The sequence below is a fragment of the Acanthochromis polyacanthus genome, chromosome 11 (genome assembly GCF_021347895.1).
Source record: "Acanthochromis polyacanthus isolate Apoly-LR-REF ecotype Palm Island chromosome 11, KAUST_Apoly_ChrSc, whole genome shotgun sequence".
NCBI classification, from domain to species: Eukaryota; Metazoa; Chordata; class Actinopteri; family Pomacentridae; genus Acanthochromis; species Acanthochromis polyacanthus.
The window spans coordinates 21,473,271-21,494,089 of record NC_067123.1 but is presented as its reverse complement, the minus strand read 5'-3'; the positions used below and the strand labels follow the sequence as shown (position 1 = coordinate 21,494,089).

Here is a 20,819-nt window from a genome sequence, read left to right as displayed (position 1 = left end):
ATTTTGATTTAATATGCTTTAAATCTCATTTTCAAATTTTTTCAGACAAAAAATGTTTAGTCACTAAAATAATAAATAGATAAAAATAACTTTATAATGCAAAATCCCACGATATAGTGAAAAATCTGCAATACAAAATTAGATAAATACAATTTAAAAATCTGCGATACAGCGAGACTGCGAAAAGTGAACCGCGATATGTTGACAGACCATTATTTACCAGTTTGTAAATAATAAGCTTGTCGATGTTTTGCTATAGTGAAATAGCAACATGTTCACTGCAGACAGCCACCTGATGGTGCTGTTTTGAAGTATTCTGGGTAAAGGATTGATGTTGAGACAGTAAATACTGGGCTTTGATACATGGATTTAGCTGAAGATGAAAAACAGAAGAAGAAAAACAAACCCCCCTGTGCATCTTTGATCTTTTTCCATGTCTACTGTGTGAACCTAAGATCCTCTTGTTGCCTCTCCTACTGTAGGACTTTGATCAATTTCCCTGCCTCTGGGTAATCTCAGAAAGATTTGCGTATTTTATGAGCTTGACACCTCAGCCTTTTTCTCAACATTGTATTGTGTTTGTGTGTGTGTTGACCCCTTTATGTTTTCTGTTTACATGGTATTCCAAACAGCAACCTTAGAAGCCTTGTTGTGACCTCTCCTTTAATGTCTCTATGTGTTTGTGTGTCTGTCCCCCTTTGTAGAGTCTGCTGGTGTCCGCTTCGCCCCTGACCCTCACCCAACACAAGACTCACAGCAGGAACCTCCCCCACCCAAACAAGCTTTGCTCCCTCCCAAATTCCTCACTAGTGCTTCCACTGAGTCAGGCAGGAGTCCAACCCCCTCTTCTTCTTCATCCTCATCCTCTTCTACCTCCTCCTCGTCCTCGTCTTCTGCTGCTGTAGCTATAGCCAAGCCGCCGAGGACGGTCTCCCTAATAGTAGACGATCCTCCTCGGCTCTCCCCTGCTGCTGCCGCCTCAGCTGACTCCGACACACCGCCTCCTGTCCCTCCCCATGCCAAGCAGCCACCTGTCCCTCCACCCAAACCCGCTAACCGCAACAGCAACCCTGCACTGCTTGGTGAGTTTGTTCCCGCCTTCTTCTGCAGTTTACCTGCACACATAAAATTCACCTCGCTCTATAAACAGATTTTTTGTGTCTTTGCTTACTGGTTAAAACACTATCCCAAAAGAGGCCTTGTAGGCAGAGCAAAACTGTAGTAGATCTTTGAGAAACAGGGGTATGATATCCTGGATTTAATCCATCACATCCTCTCTTGAGTTATATAGAAATGCCATTTTGGCACTTATGGCAGAAAAAATACAGTTACAGCTGCATTCAGTAATAGCTATGTTGCTTGTGGGGCTCATATGCTTGTGAAGTTGTTTCTCTAATAAAGATGACCAGAAAACCCACACTTTCCTACTGTACTGAGTGCCTTTTGGGTAAGTAAGTGATGTGAGCCTGCACAGCCCTTGCTAAATCAGTCAGTCAGAAATGCACGATTGTACATGTTCTGTGTTGTGCTGGACAGTTTCCACTTGAAATTGTATAAGTCACAACTGTAGTTTTGTTATGCATTCACCTAACAATTGTCCCTGCCAACACTTGTTTGTTTTTTTTACAGAAAGCTGTTACTAGTAAGTGTTTAGATATTGACTTCTTCAAAATATTTTCACCAGATGGAATTTTTATGACCTCCTCACCTCAGTATACACAACTTATTACTTGCACTATTATTAATGAAGTAATACTGTATCATTTGATGGCTCGGTCCCATGTGATCACATACATTACTTTTATCTTTTTCATCGAAGTAGCAGGTGGAAGGCCTCTTAATTTCTTTCAATTTTTTCTTCAGTTTTGTTTGCATACTGCACTAGATGAAATGTTACTTTGTAGTACAAGGTTTCAGTTGTCGCTGACATAGTTAAGTTGTAGTGGACATGGAGACAGTGCCCACATGTCCACAGAGAAGCCGTTTCATAGTTGGTAAGGAAACTACTCGACAAATTGTCTGTGAATGTTTAAATGAGAATCGTCGTCTTGTAATCATGATTTTGTCAAGAGTGACTTTGTATGTCTCGTCTGTTTGCTTTTAGGCTTTTCAATGCTTTGTTCTGCCATGTGCTTTGCAAAGGCCCACCTGACATTGCTGCATCAGTTGCCTGATATGAAGTTTATACTACAAAGTTTTGAATTTCCTGTCAGTCACAAGATTTCCGTTTCATGCTCTGTTCACTATCCAACTTAGAGTAGAGTTTGGAGACCTCATTTTATTGCTGTTAGCCACATGTTCAGCTTGCTTTAAGTCTGCTTTTTTTTTTTTTTTTTTATGGATTGCCTCTAGTAATACCCATAGAAAACCATGTCCACCACATCAAGAGTGTGCACCAGTACAGACTCAAAGCTGGGACAGCAATAAACTGCTGCTCACTCTAAATGGGACGTGGTGTTGCAGCTCAGCACCACCCACTAAACTACAGAGATTTAAAAGGATATATACAGGGTGTCAGTCTTTGACGAATTGATCTTTGGTATGTTGACATCATTGTTGTAGTAAAACAGCATGCACTGTAATTAAAATAGACCAAAAAGAGGTAAAAAAAAAAAAAAAAAGTCAGACTTTATGTACTTTGTGTTTGTATTAGTGCAAAGGTGAAAATAGTTCATCTTTGAGTCAGAAAAATCAATTTTACTTAATGTCATGTAAGAGTTTGAAAACTGGTAGTAAATAAGGAAACGCCCATAGAAACCCATGTGTAACGGTACTAAATAAGATACAGTGGCAAGAAAAACCATGTGAACTCTTTAAAATTTCCTGTGTCTGTGCATGTGGTCCAAAACTATGTCATTTCATGTAATTATGCAGGATTTTACCTTTGTTTAAGGAAAGCCCGGGCCCTGTTTGCAGAGAGGGTGTTTTCGCATTTTTAGACTTTCTTTTTGAGCTTGTCTGTAACAGCCGCTTTTCTTTCTGCCTGTCATGAATTTATTCTCTTTGTGGCAGTTGAACACGATACAGGAGCCTTCACAACCTCCTTTTGGTTAAAGTGGCCTGATCAAACACTTGTAGAGCTGAAAGACTCTGAAAGAATCACCACATACAACCACTTTCTAGTCAAGAAACATTAGGGCTTCAAATTTAACTCTGTCTCATTTTTTAAAAAAAAACAAAAAAAAAACAACACATTGTTACACATTGTGTAGTTTCCTAGTAAAGATAATGAGGTTTCCACTTTCTTTCCAACCAGTATGGTACCCCTTTTCTTCAGAATGGGGCAGAACTAATTTAACAACAGCTAACTTCAAGTTCAGTTTGTGGTTTACTAATTTAATCCAGCCTGCTGGTCTGACTTGATGAATAGGTTTAGATGCTGCTCATATGTCTTACAGTCGTCGTGAACGCCTAGTCATGTCTATACAGAAACAATGAGCTTCAGCTAATAACACCCAATTATCTCTCTTGATGTTATTGTGCACGCCCGTTTTACAGCTACACCTACACAATTAATTTTCCTCTAAATAATCGCTGGCAACCAAGGCCCAGAGGGACCAAAGCAACCCTAAACTAGATGAGCCCTCAGTAGAGGGCTGAACCATGCCCTCTGCTGGCGAAAACCCTGTCTTCCCTATACAACTGATGCAATATGTATCAATTTTGATCATCGTACGTATCTCCCTCCCTACTTGATCTGCTGACCTGTAACTCCACAACTGAGTAGGGGACCTTAGACTGATCTTCAGTGCCAAGTTTGATTATCCTGACTTCAGCGGTTGCAGAGATATCGAACCGGACATAGCCACATACATACATACATACTTACCCAGCCAGATACCGCACCGAATGCAATAACCCCGTCGACGTACCCGTCTGGCGTGGTTAATCATAATGCTGCCTCCACCGTGCTCGTCTTTGAAGGGATGGTATCGTGTCGTTGTAGAGTACCCTTTCTACGCCATGATGCTGCATATTCAGTAGGATAGTTTCATCAGTCCACAAAACATTTCCTTGCCATAGTGTTGTGGAGTGTCAAAGTTCTCTCTGGCGAACTCGCGTGCTCAGATGTTATTTTTTCCTTGCCTGTTCAATGATTTGCATGAGACTCATGAACAGACATGTTAACCAGCTCCAGTCATTCCAGTAAGCTGTTGGCTGTTATTGTGACTTCTTTTTTCTCTTTAGACTGATAAATATCGAAAGTTATTTTGCAACCCTTTCCAGACTTATGCTAATCAACGGTTCATAATGATGAGTCTTTTGAGATGTTTTTGTGAAGAGTGGTTCCCATAAGCAGCAATTTAAAATGGGTGAGGGTTTTATTATTTAGTTTTAATATTATTAAGGCAAAATAGCACCAACCCTCACCTCCAGTCTTACTTGATTGGACCTCATGCTTACCAGTTCTTCATTCCAGTTAGCTGTTGTTAATTTTATTTACTGAGTGCTGCACTTTTTTTCCCCAACCTACACTGTGAATGTTTCATCTCAGAATAATACCACTGTGATTTGTGTGTTGTTAGCAAAAATCATTTGTTTATAATTGTGACTTAGATGATCTTTTCATACTTGTGCATAGTTGCAGGGAATACCAATTATTTTGCTTGCTTTTGTGTATTTTGTGCTTTAACCCTCTGAACTTCAAGAAATTTCTAGCTCTCATACTTGCTGTTATGTTTTTACTCACTGTGGGCAAATTTGTCATAGCAGTTTTGAGTCTTCCACTTATATGGAAACGGTACAATCATGGCGAGAGGTATGGAGAACTCAACATTGTCTTATGCGGTATGACACACTTATGTCATAAATCAGAAAATATGTACCAGAAAAATGAGGCCTCCACATACTGTAAATATAGTACTATTTACATTTTCACAACTTGAACCTCACACGGTCTCTGTGGCAGAGACACCTGAGCCTGCCATTTGTTCGGTGGAGGCTCTACACATTTGTTATTGCACAAGTGTTTGTCTGTACAGAAAAACTGTCTGAAGTTACAAGAGTAGTAGACGTCATTGGAGAGTGTCACTATATTAGCACACACACACCTCAATCCCGGAAGACCATCTGTTTTTAGTTTTCATTTACATCTTCTCCAGTGTGTTGGGTAATGAGATTATATTTCATTCTGCAACTTGAAAAGATTTAAGGTGCTGTTAAATACATTTTAAAACCACAGTGATGAGTTCAACATAGACTTGGAGTTTAGTTTAAATAATAATGTATTTATGTGTCTGATACTGATTTTGGGGAGTTTAAAAAGGCTCACATCAGCTGATAGTAAAGAACTTTAAATTGATGCCTCAATACAAAGTGAATGGAACATTTCATATCTAAACAGTCCACCTCTCTGCTTTCTGGTGGACAGACTGCATCAAAGTGACATTGCTTCTACATATCGTAAACCTTGTTTGTCAGTTCTTTACTAGAAAGTGTGTTCAATTGAATAGATATGCCAATGATTGTCGAGGCATATCTGGGCTGATTAATCACTAGCTCTAAAGGTGATGGACAAGTTGAGGCAAGGAATATTGGGCTTTCCTTTTTATTTCCTGAATGAGAACGGTGTGCCGTCATGCATGGGCAGGAATATCAGAAAATAATCATAATGAAACTTTGAGTCAGAGGGAAGTACCGCACTGCAGTGGTACTTCATGTATTCCTGAGAAATGTTTCTTATCATCTGCTCGGTTATTTTTCCTCTAAAGTTGTTTATCATCCGATGATGGATGCTTACTCTGCTTCTGGACAGTGCAAAGAACTTTTATCTGAATCCACCCCCTTGTATTTATCTCCCAGCTTGGAATGTAAACCCAGCCCCATCCCTGACATCTCCACTCATTTTTGCCAGCTTCCTCATTGAACAGGGGCTCTAAGGTCAGGCAGCCTTGTTATTGGACCGGCTGGAGATGCCAGAGTGAGCTCGGCCTCTACCTTTCTCTACCTGTGTATCTGCGCCACAGAGCTGGCCAGACGTGCTCAGGTACCCAGCGGGGCGCCACATCTCCATCCACCTCAGTAAAGCCTGCGTACTGGTGGTGGAGATTCGCCACCTTCATCTCACATGAAATACACACGTGGACAAAATTGTTGGTACCCCTCAGTTAAAGAAGGAAAAACCCACAATTCTCACTGAAATCACTTGAAACTCACAAAAGTATCAATAAATAAAAATTTATTGAAAATTAAATAATCAAAAACAGCCATTACTTTTGAATTGTTGATTAACATAATTATTTAAAAAAACAAACTAATGAAACAGGCCTGGACAAAAATGATGGTACCTCTGTAAAAGATTGAAAACTATTTGACCAGAGTGACATGATTAACTCAGGTGTGTCATTTAATTGACATCACAGGTGTTTCCAAACTCATAATCAGTCAGTCTGCCTATTTAAAGGGAGACAAGTAGTCACCCTGCTGTTTGGTGAAAAGGTGTGTACCACACTGAACATGGACAACAGAAAGCGAAGGAGAGAATTGTCCCAGGACATCCGAAAAAAAATTATAAACAAACATCTTAAAGGTAAAGGCTATAAGACCATCTCTAAACAGCTTGAAGTTCCTGTGACAACAGTGGCTCATATTATTCAGAAGTTCAAGACCCACGGGACAGTAGCCAACCTCCCTGGACGTGGCCGCAAGAGGAAAATTGATGACAAATTGAAGAGACGGATCGTTCGAATTGTATCCAAAGAGCCCAGAGCAACCTCCAAAGAAATTAAAGGTGAACTCCAAGGCCAAGGTACATCAGTGTCAGATCGCACCATTCGTCGTTGTTTGAGCCAAAGTGGACTTCATGGGAGACGACCAAGGAGGACACCACTGCTGAAAAAAACTCATAAAAAAGCCAGACTGGAATTTGCAAAAATGCATGTTGACAAGCCACAAAGCTTCTGGGAGAATGTCCTTTGGACCGATGAGACCAAACTGGAGCTTTTTGGTAAGGCACATCAACTCTATGTTCATAGACTCAAAAACCAAGCATACGAAGAAAAGAACACTGCCCCTACGGTGAAACATGGAGGAGGCTCAGTAATGTTTTGGGGCTGCTTTGCTGCATCTGGCACAGGGTGTCTTGAAAGTGTGCAAGGTACGATGAAATCTGAAGACTATCAAGGCATTCTGGAGAGAAATGTGCTGCCTAGTGTCAGAAAGCTTGGTCTCAGTCGCAGGTCATGGGTCTTCCAACAGGACAACGATCCAAAACACACAGCCAAAAACACCCAAGAATGGCTGAGAGAAAAGCGTTGGACTATTCTAAAGTGGCCTTCTATGAGCCCAGATCTGAATCCCATTGAACATATGTGGAAGGAGCTGAAACATGCCATTTGGAGAAGACACCCATCAAACCTGAGACAACTGGAGCTGTTTGCTCATGAGGAGTGGGCCAAAATACCTGTTGACAGCTGCAGAACGCTCATTGACAAATACAGAAATCGTTTAATTGCAGTGATTGCCTCAAAAGGTTGTGCAACAAAATATTAAGTTATGGGTACCATCATTTTTGTCCAGCCCTATTTCATTAGTTTGTTTTTTAAAATAATTATGTTAATCAACAATTCAAAAGTGATGGCTGATTTTGATTATTTAATTTTCACTAAATTTTTATTTATTGTTACTTTTGTGAGTTTCAAGTGATTTCAGTGAGAATTGTGGGTTTTTCCTTCTTTAACTGAGGGGTACCAACAATTTTGTCCACGTGTGTAACTCCCCTCCATTTTAACTCAAGACCTACATTGCATGTGTTTTGCAGCAGCCACTGGAGCTGATTTAAGTTTATCTAACGTATTCTGAGTGCTGCCAGGAGAACGTTGCATGGGAACTGGATGGACATCTTGTATGTTGGAGTGCAATGAAAGTATTTGTTAATCCCACTGGATGTTAATAAGGGCTGTTGATACAGTCGTCTGTTGATGTGTGTGTATGTGTGTTACCCTCCGCTGACTCAGCAAGCAGCTCAGCAGTAAACATTTTTTCCTCTCTAAAACACATTTGCTTTATTGCTTGTTTTTGTTAATTAAACTAACTTCACCCTCATACAGATTGATTGTGCATCCTCTCATTCTGACTGTAGGTTTTGTTTGTGAGCTTCCTTCTGTTTGAAAGTACTAATTGCTCTTGTTGACTTTGTTTTTAACAGCAGAGCTTTCGCAGCCTGGCAGTGGTATCATTGTAGTCCCAGCACCTGCTAAGCGTTCTCCACCAACCCCACCAAAGAGGATGACCCCCGTCACCAAGCGTCACACTGTGGACCCGTCCCCTCCCAGTCAAGTTCCAGAGCCTTCCAGCACTGACCCTCCAGCTGCCCCTGTACTGGCGCCCCCTGCTGTCTCTAAAGGGGATAACAGTGAGGACAGTACGAGCGCAGCAGTCCCTCAGGCCTCCGCTGAGCCTCTGCCTTTGCCGCCCTCCCACATACCCCCATCTCCTCCCAGGGTCCAGTCGCTGCAGCCGCCCAGCACCACTTCTTCTGTATCGGTGCCCACCGTGCAAACTGATCCCCCCAGCCCAACCACCGAGCCTCCCAGCCAACCGCCCGCCATCCCTCTACACATCCTGATCCAGAGAGCCCTGGCCAGCCCTGGCCCAACTCAGCCCAACCCAGACGGCTCACAGAGGGCCCACTCACTACTGTTTGAGTCTCCTCCAGACTTCCTCATAGAGGCGGGGGGAAACCCACGGCGTTCTCTTCCTGTCACCATCGAACCTCTCAGACTGTAAGTGCCCTATATATATATATATATATATATATATATATAAAAAGCAACATTGCCGTGAAAGCTGAGAGTGAAGAAGAGCAGTTTGCCTTGATAAACTGTTCACTTAGTTTCTTTTAATCCCTGACACTTCAGCAATGTAGAGCTCAAACTATCAGCCGATTAATAAATTAACTGACTTCACTTATTTTGCTATAAGCTTGATGATTGCGCTCGAGCACAAACTCTGTAAATTTAGTCATTCACGTCTTACATGTGAAGATGTGCAGCCTCGCTTTACTTTCACAGAAAAGGGAACATTGTTGGGTTGTTTGACAGTTGAGCTGTGAAAAGAAGACATTTTAGGATGCCCCCTTGTGTACTTTGAAATTGCAATGTGCCTTTTCACGCTGTTTCCAACTATTTGTGATCTGGGATGTAGTGACCAACAGAATCAAGCAAATAAATTGTAGTGCCTTTGTAATAGATTTACAGCCAAGGAATTTGTCTAAGTTTTTTTTTTTTTTTTAATATGGTTTATATTAGCTAGGAACCTACTGTGTGTCCTAATATTTAATTATAGACACTGCAAATTATATGTATTTTTTCCATTTATTTGTTTTTTTGTGTTGTTTTTTTGTCATGTCTTTACCTGTTAGTTACTCTTCTTTATATACGGTTATTTATGTAGCCAATCAGTGAGAGCCTACCTCCATTAATTAATCAATATACAAACACGGCAACAAGCATAGTGATATATTATTCAGTAAATCAAAACAGGAAAGCATATTTAAGACACAGCAAATTTTCCTTTATCTGAAGAACCCTAGCTTGATGTGGCTTAATGAGCCTTTGCAACTGAGACCAAAATAAAGACCGAAAACTTGAGTAAGCTGCTTCAGACGTGTTGTGGGAATAAATATAATATCGAAGTTGCACATCATTGACTTTTTCTCTTCAAATCAATACAAGCAGAGGTTTATTTATGGGCGCAGATTGGATGCTCTGATAAGTGCATTTATATTGCAGTTGGTCAAATTGTTATTCATGAGTTTATTACATGGCCAAAAAATCAGTTTAAATTTCATTTGCAGGGCACTCAGATATCATTTAAAATTGAATGCCGTTATTACTGGATGTAGTATTGAGAGTTAAGTCTTCTGTTAATCTCTCCTGTAAATTACTCAGCTTTATTCCCTCAGTTGCATACAGTATCAAATTAGAATATCAAGGTAGATTGTTGTTACAAGAGACCTTTAAATGTTCCAGTTTTTTTCTCACGCTATGGATGATATGAGAGAAAACGTGTGCTGTTCTAGTTCTCTAACGGATGCTGTGCTCCTTCACAGGCCAGAAGACGATGACTTTGACATGGAGGAAGAGATGAGGAAGCTTCAGCCTCCGAGGCCTCCCCGACAGCCTGAACTGGAGCCCCGCAGCAGGAGAGGTTTGATTGGAGATCCCAGAGTGAGCGTCATCCCTGAGGGTGGAGGCCCCGGGGACAGCGAAGAGGAGTCCGACTCCGACGGCCCCATCCTGTACAGAGACGACGATGATGAGGACGACGAAGAAGTCCCTTCAAGTAAGTTTGACTTGGAATCCTGCTTTTAGGCCTGTTTAAAAGTTTAGCTTCAATTTTCAATGCAAGAAGAGTCCTACAAATAGCTTTCACCTCAGCTTTCAGCCAGCAATTACATCATCGAGTCTGCATTTCACCGTCAACTTGGCTTCCCTCATTTACTGCATTGCTAATGGGAGAGTGTTTAACAAATCGAGGAAACTGTTGCTGTTTTACATCAAATTAACCAGCGTTTGGCATAAAACTTCCCGAATTAAATCTGATCCGTAACCTTTAAAATGTCATACAAAGACACAGCTGCATCTACTAAATTTGTGATGCACTAACTAATGCTTGCTTTGATTTAAATCGTCTATTTTTTGTGCTTGAAAGAGAGCTCACTCAGTTTCACAGGGAGTGAGATCCAGATAACTCTGTGACAGCACTGAAGATGAAATTACTGGTCAGAGGAATAAAAAGGGCACCAGGCTATGGAGTACAAAAACAACATAAAAGGAAATAATTGCTCAAGCAACCGAATGAATAATGCCTTTTAGAATAGCGTATCTTTTCTCATGAAATGTCATAAGAGAATGGAGATGAGGAATTTCTTTTTGTACCATTGGAAAAACTTCTAATCTTGAGAATAATTTGAAGGAAGCTATTCTGATATTAGGTGAATCATTTTACACAAAGATGCCAAACACGTCCTTATTCCAGCTTGCAAAACATTAAAATGACCTTGACTTTTCTGTCATTCAGATTCATACAATCTATTGTACAAACTTTGTCAAACTTGGATGCTTCACAAAAGCATTGCAGCTGTCATAAATAATGATGGTAGATTAATGACTTCCTCCTACACCGAGAGCATTTTGAGAAGCTCCAGAATTTGCAGGAAACCAAATTCTGCGCATTTTTATTACTTTTTGTTTAAGAGTTTACTTTAATCTTGAACACTAATTTTGTGAAATCATGTTTGGTTCAAAATGAGTGAAAACATAATTCGCATGTACTACAATAAAACACTCCTCGTGGTATATTTTTAGATTTCTGTCTTTGGTCTCAGTCAAAAGTTTGGACACGCGCTTATACAAGGATTTTTTCATTATTTATACGATTTTTTTTTTTTTTTTTTAACGTTTTGTGGATTAGGAGTTATTTTCTGTTTACCAACACCACCTCTATAGAACACAACTGATGGTTTCAGACACATGAAGATCAGAAAGAATCTAAAATATGAAACATGTTTTTTGTTGTTTATGCTATTTTTTTGTCTACTGCATAAATCAGTGTGTGTGTTATTTCAGGGATCTGAAGTCTTTATACTTGTCCTACACTGTAGAAAACCGTAAAAATGAAGAAAATCCTGAAATGAGGGTTTTTTTTTCCAAGCCTTCAATTGCTGCTATATGCTCCATATGCAGCTGATCTAATAAACAAATACACTGTTCGACCAGAATGATAATGACAATAGATTATGTGTGTATTCATGAAACTTTTAGGAAGTGCCACTGCTTCATTTAAGGTTGAACTGAGCTTAATAGTTACATCTGCCATCAGTCTAATCGCTTTAAATGTCACTACCAGGAACTTGAGTTGAATTCCTCTGTGAGAGCTGTCGATTTTCTGCTCATTAAACTTTACTTTCGTACTTTGCAATTTCAAGTATAGACTCGTCTTTTGTGTGATCTATAGCACTTGATTTGATGTGTTTTGAAAATACAACGCAGCTCACAGACCGTTAAGTGCAGTCAGCATCAGGGACATCTGGCATTAGGAAGCTCTTTATGGTATGCACTTGCTCTTAAGTACTGTTTTAGAAGGATTCTTTAGAAAAGTACGAGCATTCATAGAAGCATTCTGAGAAGACGCTCTTAACTTTTAAGACCAGACTTTATGAAGAAATCGAACTTTGCTCTGTCGTGAACACTTCACAAAGCACAAAGGTTCTGAATTAAAATTACATCGTGGATGACACAATATCACAGTAGACAAGATAAGAGCATACTAGCAGCAATGCATTGGAAAAAGTTTGGCTTTTCCTTTCATGCAAGTGCACACAATCAAGTCTGTATGTATGAACACATGCTTTGTATGTGTAACAGGTGGGCTGGCGAGCCGCGTGAAGAGGAAGGACACATTGGCCCTGAAGCTGGAGAGACAGGAGAGACAAGAGAGAGAAGAGAGGGAGGCTCAGGGGAACTACGACGGCATGAGCTGGCACAACAAAGAGCAGTGGGAGGCAATGAGGAACAGGATCGGCACCACGCTCTCGAGGTAAAGGAGTCCCGTCATTGCAGGCTGGAAGTTTTACACACCAACCGTAATGGGAGTGGTCAGTTTAGAAAATAATACCATTAATCGTTTACTTTCACCAGTTAACCCTCTCCGCCCCTTTTCAGCTGCTTTTTGCTCCTGTGACATTTTCACTTCACTGCAGCATACTGTGCTGCTCCTCCATGGAAATGGCACAATCATGGCCAGAAGTAAAGAAAACTTAAAAATAGTTATAATGCCATGAATCATAAAAAGGGAAAAGTATATTTTTACCTCAGTTTTTCTCATTTATTTTACAAAAAAGAAATGCACGGCTTTCCACTCTATTACTAACACTGGCAAAATGGTGGCTCTACATAATATAGTGCTTTACTGCTATTTGACATTTTTACAACCACTATAAACTAGGATTTTTTGCAGTTGCGCTAAACATCAATGCTGGAAACATAGTTACCATGCTGCATGTATCTTCAAACGACTTGCTTTTGAACCGTGCTGCATTAGTTTTTCCCCACAAGTGTGTTTTGTTCTCCTTTTGTTCTTTCTTTTTCTTCTCCATATAAACACAGCTTCCAGTTCAAGCCAAAGTTCCATGAGCTTTTGTCATGCAGCTGAGTCACTAATATCTTCTCTGCTGTGCTGATGGGCGCAGATTTTTAAATTTATTTAAGAATTTTGTGTTTTTGTTTTTTTTTTTTCCAGAATCTGATGCAAATTTTTTTTTGCACATTTTTACAGATATATAAAATGAGGTAATTTAATGAAATATCATGCTTTTAAGCTTATATTTAGGTAATTTTTCAGTTGAAACCATATGTCACACATGACTTCAAGAGCCCTCGGAAAGCTGAAAATCCTACAGATCTTTTTTTAGGGTGACATACCTTTTCAACCTGCCAGTCTGTTGCAGCGCTCTAACTGTTCTGAGTACGCTAAATATACACACACACACAGCCCTGGCTCCATAAATGGGAAGCAAACAAAGTGGCCTCGGGCTGATCAGTACAGCACCTAAGTTTCCTCTGCATGTTCAAGTAGGGGAGATGGTTGGGAAAGGGGGCAGTAGGAGAGGGAGGGACAGTAAATCTGGCACATGCTAACTGTCTAAGTAGACTAAATAATTAAATAATAACGCTCTCTCTCGAGAATTACTGACTCTACATTTAGCTTCACACAAAGCACAGTAAATGGGGAAAAAAAAATCAATCTCTGCCCACAGTTCTCCTGCAGTCTGACCGATCGTATCCACTATTTATAATGTAATTCATCCAGTTTGAGAGGCTCTTCTTCCACCTCAAGGATATGATCCAATCATGTGTTAAGTTTTCCTTTTGAACTGTTCAATTAAAGATGAAATGAATTTCTTTTGGACTGATTCATATCGGCCTTTAAAAATGCCCAGTCTAAAATGCTGTCTGCTTTCAGGCGGCTGAGTCAGAGACCGACAGCAGAGGAGCTGGAGCAGAGGAACATTCTTCAAGGTGAGACTCTCCTTCCGTCTATCACTCTCTCCATCATTCAGTTTCTCATTCAGGTGCGTTTATTTGCATTTCATTCAGTGCACTTCTCATTTTTCTCACCCTTGCTGAAATCAATAGACTGCGTTAGTCATTCATCTCACCAGTTAATGCTTTTTTGTGCAGTCTTTTTGCTTCAGGCATATTGATTTTCACTAAACACCACAGTTTCTACATTATAGGTGCCAAGGTCACTGCATTAAGATTTTTCGGATGATTTTAATATTAGTGCAAATCCAAGGGCGTTGACACCCTCGCACATGAAGTGGTATTTATGAGGAGGAATGTGCAGACATGGTTTTTTTAGTATTCATGAAGTTGAGGTGGGAATTAATAAGTTGAGAGACTAAATCAAATATGTGTCAATATCCCTTAAGGCCATTTCAGGTCCCATCGGTGTGTTTAATTTTTGTGAAAGCTATTTTAATACTAGCTCTATAAATTAAACTACTGATTGGCTTTGTGTCGTTTGATGACAGTGATGGAGGTTCAAACATGATTAATGACTCCCTGACACTACAAGTGCTGCAACAAATGCAGCTGTCCGTAATGGCAAATGACATCTGTGAACCTGTTTCTTTCTGGCCTTCACTATAGGACTGTTGGAGCAGACAAAGGCATTCATAGTAGTGATCCACTTCTCACAGCAAATACTCACCTACTTAAGTGACAGGGCTACCAGCCACATGCGACAGATGTACAGTACAAACAACTTCCTGTCCTGCTCTGCTGTGGGAAGCCAATAGGGAGCAATGGTACTGCTGATACTGGGACTTGCAGGTGCTTCACAACAAAACCATTTTTATGTGAAGACCGCTGCTTATTGGTGTTGCCATTTCCTAGTGAGTCAAAGATAACAGACAAACACTGTGAACATCAAACAAATGAATGACGTTCAGATACCAAAGACGCCTGAAACTTCCTGGAGACGCCGCTGTTCACACACGGTAGTAAACTTTAACTCGCGCTGAGCTAAGGTTTATTCTACATGGTATCTCTAAAAATAGATTCATACATTCCCTGTATTTTTTTTTTTTTTTTTTTTGTTCGAATGCTGTGAACTCGGCTCTGATCCAATACGTTGTATAAAATCACACTAAACCTGAAATGGAAGAAATTTCAGGAGAGGATAGCTGACTGTTTCATCTCCTGATCCACATTGTCGATTGAGGCAACTAGAGTGAGCCATTTAATTGGTCTGGTTTATTTGCTGGCGTCAACGTTGATTGAAAAACAAAATTAAGTTCAGCAGCGTGGGACTGTGAGGAGTGCTCGCTACATAGGGGTACAGAGGAACATTTCCAGAAACCATCACTCCTGTGTTCTAATGCTACATTGTGTTAGCTAACGGTGTTGAAAGGCTAATTGATGATTAGAAAACCCTTGTGCAATTATATTAGCACTTGAATTAAAGTGTGAGTTTTCATGGAAAACATGAAATTGTCTGGGTGACCTCACCCTTTTGAACATCAGTGTATGCAGAGTGAAGAGTACAATATTTGTCTTTTGAATTGTAGTGGTCGCAGGACTTCATTCTTGTACGAAATGCTCCCCTGTGAGGATGGTTTTCTGCTCGCAGATGTTTTCTTGACACTCACAATATGTGCATGTGCCTGGGTTTTGTGTGCATAGGTTTTGAAATTAATTAATGCCATACTAGAGTAATTAAAAGGCTCTGGACTGTATATTGTTTGCAATCGGGTTTTGATTTGCGACAAAAACGAAGCCTGGAAAAGTGATCTGAAGAAGAGCTGTAGAAACGGTCTGCAGCTGTAGTAATCCTAAAGCCAAACTTTTGTGTGGATTTGACTGGTTCAGTCTGTTGTTCTGAGGTTCTTGCATTGTAGTGGGCAATTTGTTAATCCTTCAGGTTTAATAAAATTTGCACAAACCTTCAAAGGCCGTGTACAAATCCCTACTCGTAGTTAAGAACTAATGCAATTGGTGCTCAGTGTTGGTGAAGAAAATTCGTATTCAACAGCTGATTAAGGTAGTTTCTGCTTCCGTACGTGGCACCCTGTGGAAGTGGCAATTAGGCTTCTGCAGAAGCATAGTATTTCACAGGAACGTAGAATTACGGAGGCATGTGTATATAGGCAGGCCCAGAGGTAATCCATCAGTTATGAAATGGTTAATCTGACTATAGAGGGTTTATTGATGATGAAAGTTGCATCCATATCTGAACAGTGAAGCCAACACAGAATTGCTTTAAATCTGCGGGTTTTTTTCTAACATCCAGCAGGAAGCAACTCCTGTGGTTGCAGAAAGAATACAGATTGTGCTAGATGGTCTGAGAAAAATTGCCCCAGATCTTCCTTGATCTGTAATCTCAGTAAACATTTCCCTCATGAGCTAATGGTCTCACAGGTTTCAAGTCTTCCTCAATACAAAATTAAGCTCATTTTGTAAATTATTGTTCTATTTAGAGTAAAATAGATGAGCAAACGGGGCAGTTGTATGGTGGGGCTAACTTGTGATTGATGGGTCGCTGCTGCAACACTACGTAGTCTTCTTGACTTCAGATCCAGTGCCTATTTGTTACGTCGGGTTTTGAAAGATCACGACGGTGATGGCCAGATTCCAAACTCGAGGCTCTGCAATGCTAGACAACAAGCAAATGGTTTTATTTCCTGGTTGCTGCATCATCTTTAACATGCAGTCTGTGAACCTGACATTCCTGTCATCATTAACTTTAAATCAAAGTGACTGACGTGTTCTACTGTACATATTGGGAAATCAGCAATCAGTACCTGGAATAGTTGTGTAATTGGCATTTCAATGCTTTTTGCCAACTAGATTACCAACTATATTTAACATTCTATTTGCCAAAACACAAAGTTAAGTTTCCTCATTGCTCTTAAACTGTGATACTTTCTGTCGTGTCTTTGTTTGTGTTTCTGTTGCGTCAGTTGGCAGAAGTTGTACTTGTGCTGGTAGTCAGTTCTGTTCAGAAAGCTGGATGAGATGCCATAGTATCCTGTTTCCTTTCACCAGACGCTAGCTAGCATAATCAGATTTGTCAAAATCAGGACTTTATTCAGGTTCTTGAAAACAGGAGACTTGGCTTACACAAAAACAGGATCATTTAAGAACCCGATCCCCGCCCGACTATGAATTAGGAGCATACTCGCAAACTGTGGTAGAATTTTGCTGCAGCATCACGGTAATGCCAAGTTGGATCCCAAAACCAAGTATGAACATAATACTTCTCAGAATCTGTCAGCACGTTTTGATCCAGGACTCATACCACCCCTCTGCGTCTCGCTTGTCCTCAAACGACTTGGTCAAGACGACGCTCCACGGCCACGCTAAAAACAATGCATCGCCTTGTGCCGAGCTAGGCAGTGATTAAAGGTTCCCGTTACGGCGGCGTGCCGACAGCAGCTCAGGTGAAATGTACCTGACTGGCTGCAGTGTTCCGCTCTCTCATGGAATGTGTTCTCCTCCTGCAGCCAAGAACGAAGCGGACCGACGACTAGAGAGATGCGAGATCAAACGGAGGCTCACCAGAAAGGTCAGGATGCAACAAAGCACCTGTCATACTTTTGACAGTTATTATTAGTAGTATTATGATCTAGAAACTGATGCACCCCTGTTCCTTCCACCATCAGCTGTCTCAGAGACCCACAGTGGCTGAACTCCAGGCCAGGAAGATCCTGCGTTTCCATGAGTACGTCGAGTGCACGCATGCCCACGACTACGACCGGCGAGCAGACAAACCGTGGACCAAGCTCACTCCTGCTGACAAGGTGAGAATCAACGCATCCTCCCCTGCACACAGCACCTCTCTTTACACTTGCAGTTCTTCTTGTGGCTCGGATCCTCTTCGCAGGAGAGAGCTTAAGCCCTGCGCGTTTTTAACAGCACCGTCTTTCACTTTGGTCAACTCCGAGAGGATTTGCATTCGAAGCAGATTCAGTATCGAGGAAGAATCCCTAGAATGCAGGATAGACGCTGCTCAATGACTGGACCGGGGTTTACCGAGCGAGTTAACTGGTCCACTGAAGCTCACACAACGTATAGTCACAGAAACTATATGCATGTTAAAATGTGGAGAAGGTGGAGAGACATGTTTTTAAGTGCGTATTGATTCTGTCCTACATATCAGAATTTTTTGTGGAATGTGAAGAGTGGAAAAATAGTCTTTCATCACAATGTGCCCTTTCTTCTGTTGTGCCATGCTGTAAACGGATAAAAGCCATTTCCACTGAAGAGTTGGTTCTTTCATGTCTTTCTCTCTCAGGCTGCCATCCGCAAGGAGTTAAATGAATTCAAGAGTTCAGAGATGGAGGTTCACGAAGACAGCAGGATCTATACCCGGTCAGGCTCGTATACAGCTCTCATTAATAATTCATCCCAGCTGTTTTTCAGGTTTATTCAGTAGATTCATCAGTACTTTATTAGTTCGAGTTTGTCTTATGGAGATTTTTTACCCTGTTTACAGAGATACAGTCTAGAATGACCTTTTAACCTCCTCTCTGTCTTTCAGGTTCCATCGGCCTTAGGTGTCCATGTTGACCAGTAAAGCACTTAAACTGGGAGGCATGTCCTCCACTCTGCCCACAGCGAAGCGAACACGTGGCCCCTTTGGTCCATTCTCACCCACTGCTGGCTAACCTGCTCTAGCTGAAGACAGAGCTGACAAATGGAACCAAAAACAAACGGCGTCGCAGATCAGTTCAACCACCTCTAGTTCTCAAATCATGGAGTTCAAGACAGAAGGAGTTTGCTGATGCATCCATGGTGGAGGTGCCCGGTGCCAACGATAAAAGGGTGACCCCCACCGCTCTGGTGGGGGTGCTGAAAGACTTGGAAGGAGGGTTATCACACTATCTACTTTAGGGGAAACCACTCTCTAATGCCTTTACCTGCTTTTATGTATGTGTAAATATATATGCTCCCTTCCTTGCAGAACAGAAAGACTATGCACATAAAGATCTTTGCAGTTCATATCAGCACTGTTGACAATACACTAATCCAGTTCAAACACTGTGTATATGCATATACCCAAAGGTGCCCCACAGCACCTGCCTTATTCCTCACAGGAACTAACTCATGTACCTAATTTAAGGCTCACATTAAATGTGAAAGACTTCCTGAACACCCAGTTGTATTTGCTTGAATCAGCTGAACTCAGTGCACTGATTCCAAACCCTTAGATCCTAAAGTGTGCATTTTACTGTATTCTGTTGATCATTTAGATGATTCACATGGAGCACATATGACTAGATTAGTTTCTCATAAGGCACCTTATGTTCCTGAATTGGATGTATAGAAAATTGACAAGTTTTGAGCCTCTAATTCTGTTTATAATTGAGTTATTCAAAGCAGGAAAATGTACATATTTTTATTTTCCTGGACATTTTATGGTACTTTATATATGCAGGTCCATTGCTGGCTGCGATTGTGTAGATCAGTTATGTAGATTTAATTGACTTTATAATGTAAACTACTGACATGTAATGCTGACATGTTTTAATTGTAAAATATTTCTCGATTATTTTTTCCCAGTAGTAATGGTACAGAATATTTTCTTTTTTTTTGATACAGAGAGATTTAAACTGTCTTTGCAAACACACTGAATAACTGAACAATCCACTCAGAAATTAAAATACAATGTGATTTTCATTTCAATCCAGCGTGTTTATTGCTCTCTTGTAATTCTTCTGTCTACTGGGGAATCACTGGAGTGAATAGTAAGTATTTTGCCTTTTAAACTGACCAGATGATGGCACTGTTATATAAGCTGATTCACAAACCAGTCAGCGCCATCTCGGTGCCTAAACGTGAGGATCATTTCCTCCCTCAGAGTGGTGGACTGGTGTGGTTTGATGTGTTCAGAAGAGCAGCTGACGTGTCTTTGTCTCTTTTACGTCTTCTGTGATGCATGTTGGCGCTAAATAGACACAGAGTCAGCAGGGATGCAGCTCTGCTCCACTTTGACGAAGTGTGAGGGATTATCAGAGCCAACTGATGAGTTTAGTCTGTGCAGCTGTAGATTTAGAACCAAAAGGCTGTGGTACAGTAGATCTTACTAAACAACAGCATGATTTCAGCTGCACAAAGTACGACCGCTAATCAGTAACCATTTTTCCCTCAGCCACAGGTATTTGTAGAGAAATGTCAAAGCAGCAACGGCTGAGAAGAAAACCCAGCAGCATATTGTTTTTTTAACCCTTAAAGGCATTATGGAGGATGTTTTTTGTTTTTTTGTTTAATTTGTCTGATTCACATAAAATGAATATACTGACCTTTAGTGGACTTGTATGTATGGTTTCTAAAAAAATAAATAAATAAATAACTGTGGACATGGCTAATGCCTTTAAATGCATGAATGTTTTGCCAAGCATCATCCTAATACCGTTACTTATGCATGCCATATATAAAAAAAACTGGTTGTCAGATTTCCATAAGCTCGTAGTTAAGCCCAAAATTATTCAAACAAATATTATTTCGGCAAAAATTTTACTTAAAGGCATTAGAGGAGATTTAATTTCCTACGACTCTGAACGTACCATGCGCACATACAACCTCTCCTTCACCCCCCTCTAACCTCCCCCCTCTTAACATTTACGAAGAAACGCCCCCCCTCCAGAAACTTGCGTAGGACTCGTGAAGTTGTCTTTTACGGCTGGGTCCCCCTGGATCTTTATCTGCCATTATGTAAAAAAAAGATGAGCAAAACAAGTGGCCAGCTAACTACGAAGCTATACCAAAGCAACACATACAGAAAACACGTAAGTCCAAGGCGTACGTAATTAC

At 40.7% G+C, this 20,819-nt stretch overlaps 1 protein-coding gene across 7 annotated transcripts in view; it reads left to right on the top strand.

Annotated features, from left to right (window-relative positions):
* phactr4a (phosphatase and actin regulator 4a) overlaps nt 1-19,691 on the top strand; it is a 41,870-nt gene extending 22,179 nt beyond the window's left edge. For 5 of the 7 annotated variants that reach the window (XM_051955213.1, XM_051955212.1, XM_051955211.1 and 2 more), the window contains 10 exons: nt 705-1,082; nt 5,855-5,986; nt 8,147-8,723; nt 10,052-10,284; nt 12,369-12,540; nt 13,966-14,021; nt 17,510-17,571; nt 17,669-17,806; nt 18,301-18,377; nt 18,547-19,691. In XM_051955213.1, coding sequence (XP_051811173.1) covers nt 705-1,082; nt 5,855-5,986; nt 8,147-8,723; nt 10,052-10,284; nt 12,369-12,540; nt 13,966-14,021; nt 17,510-17,571; nt 17,669-17,806; nt 18,301-18,377; nt 18,547-18,562 — 1,841 coding nt within the window. In that variant the 3' untranslated portion in view covers nt 18,563-19,691. The remainder of the gene's footprint in view (nt 1-704; nt 1,083-5,854; nt 5,987-8,146; nt 8,724-10,051; nt 10,285-12,368; nt 12,541-13,965; nt 14,022-17,509; nt 17,572-17,668; nt 17,807-18,300; nt 18,378-18,546) is intronic. The other 2 variants (XM_051955214.1, XM_051955215.1) reach the window with 2 other exon arrangements.
* The last annotated feature ends 1,128 nt before the right edge of the window (nt 19,692-20,819 follow it).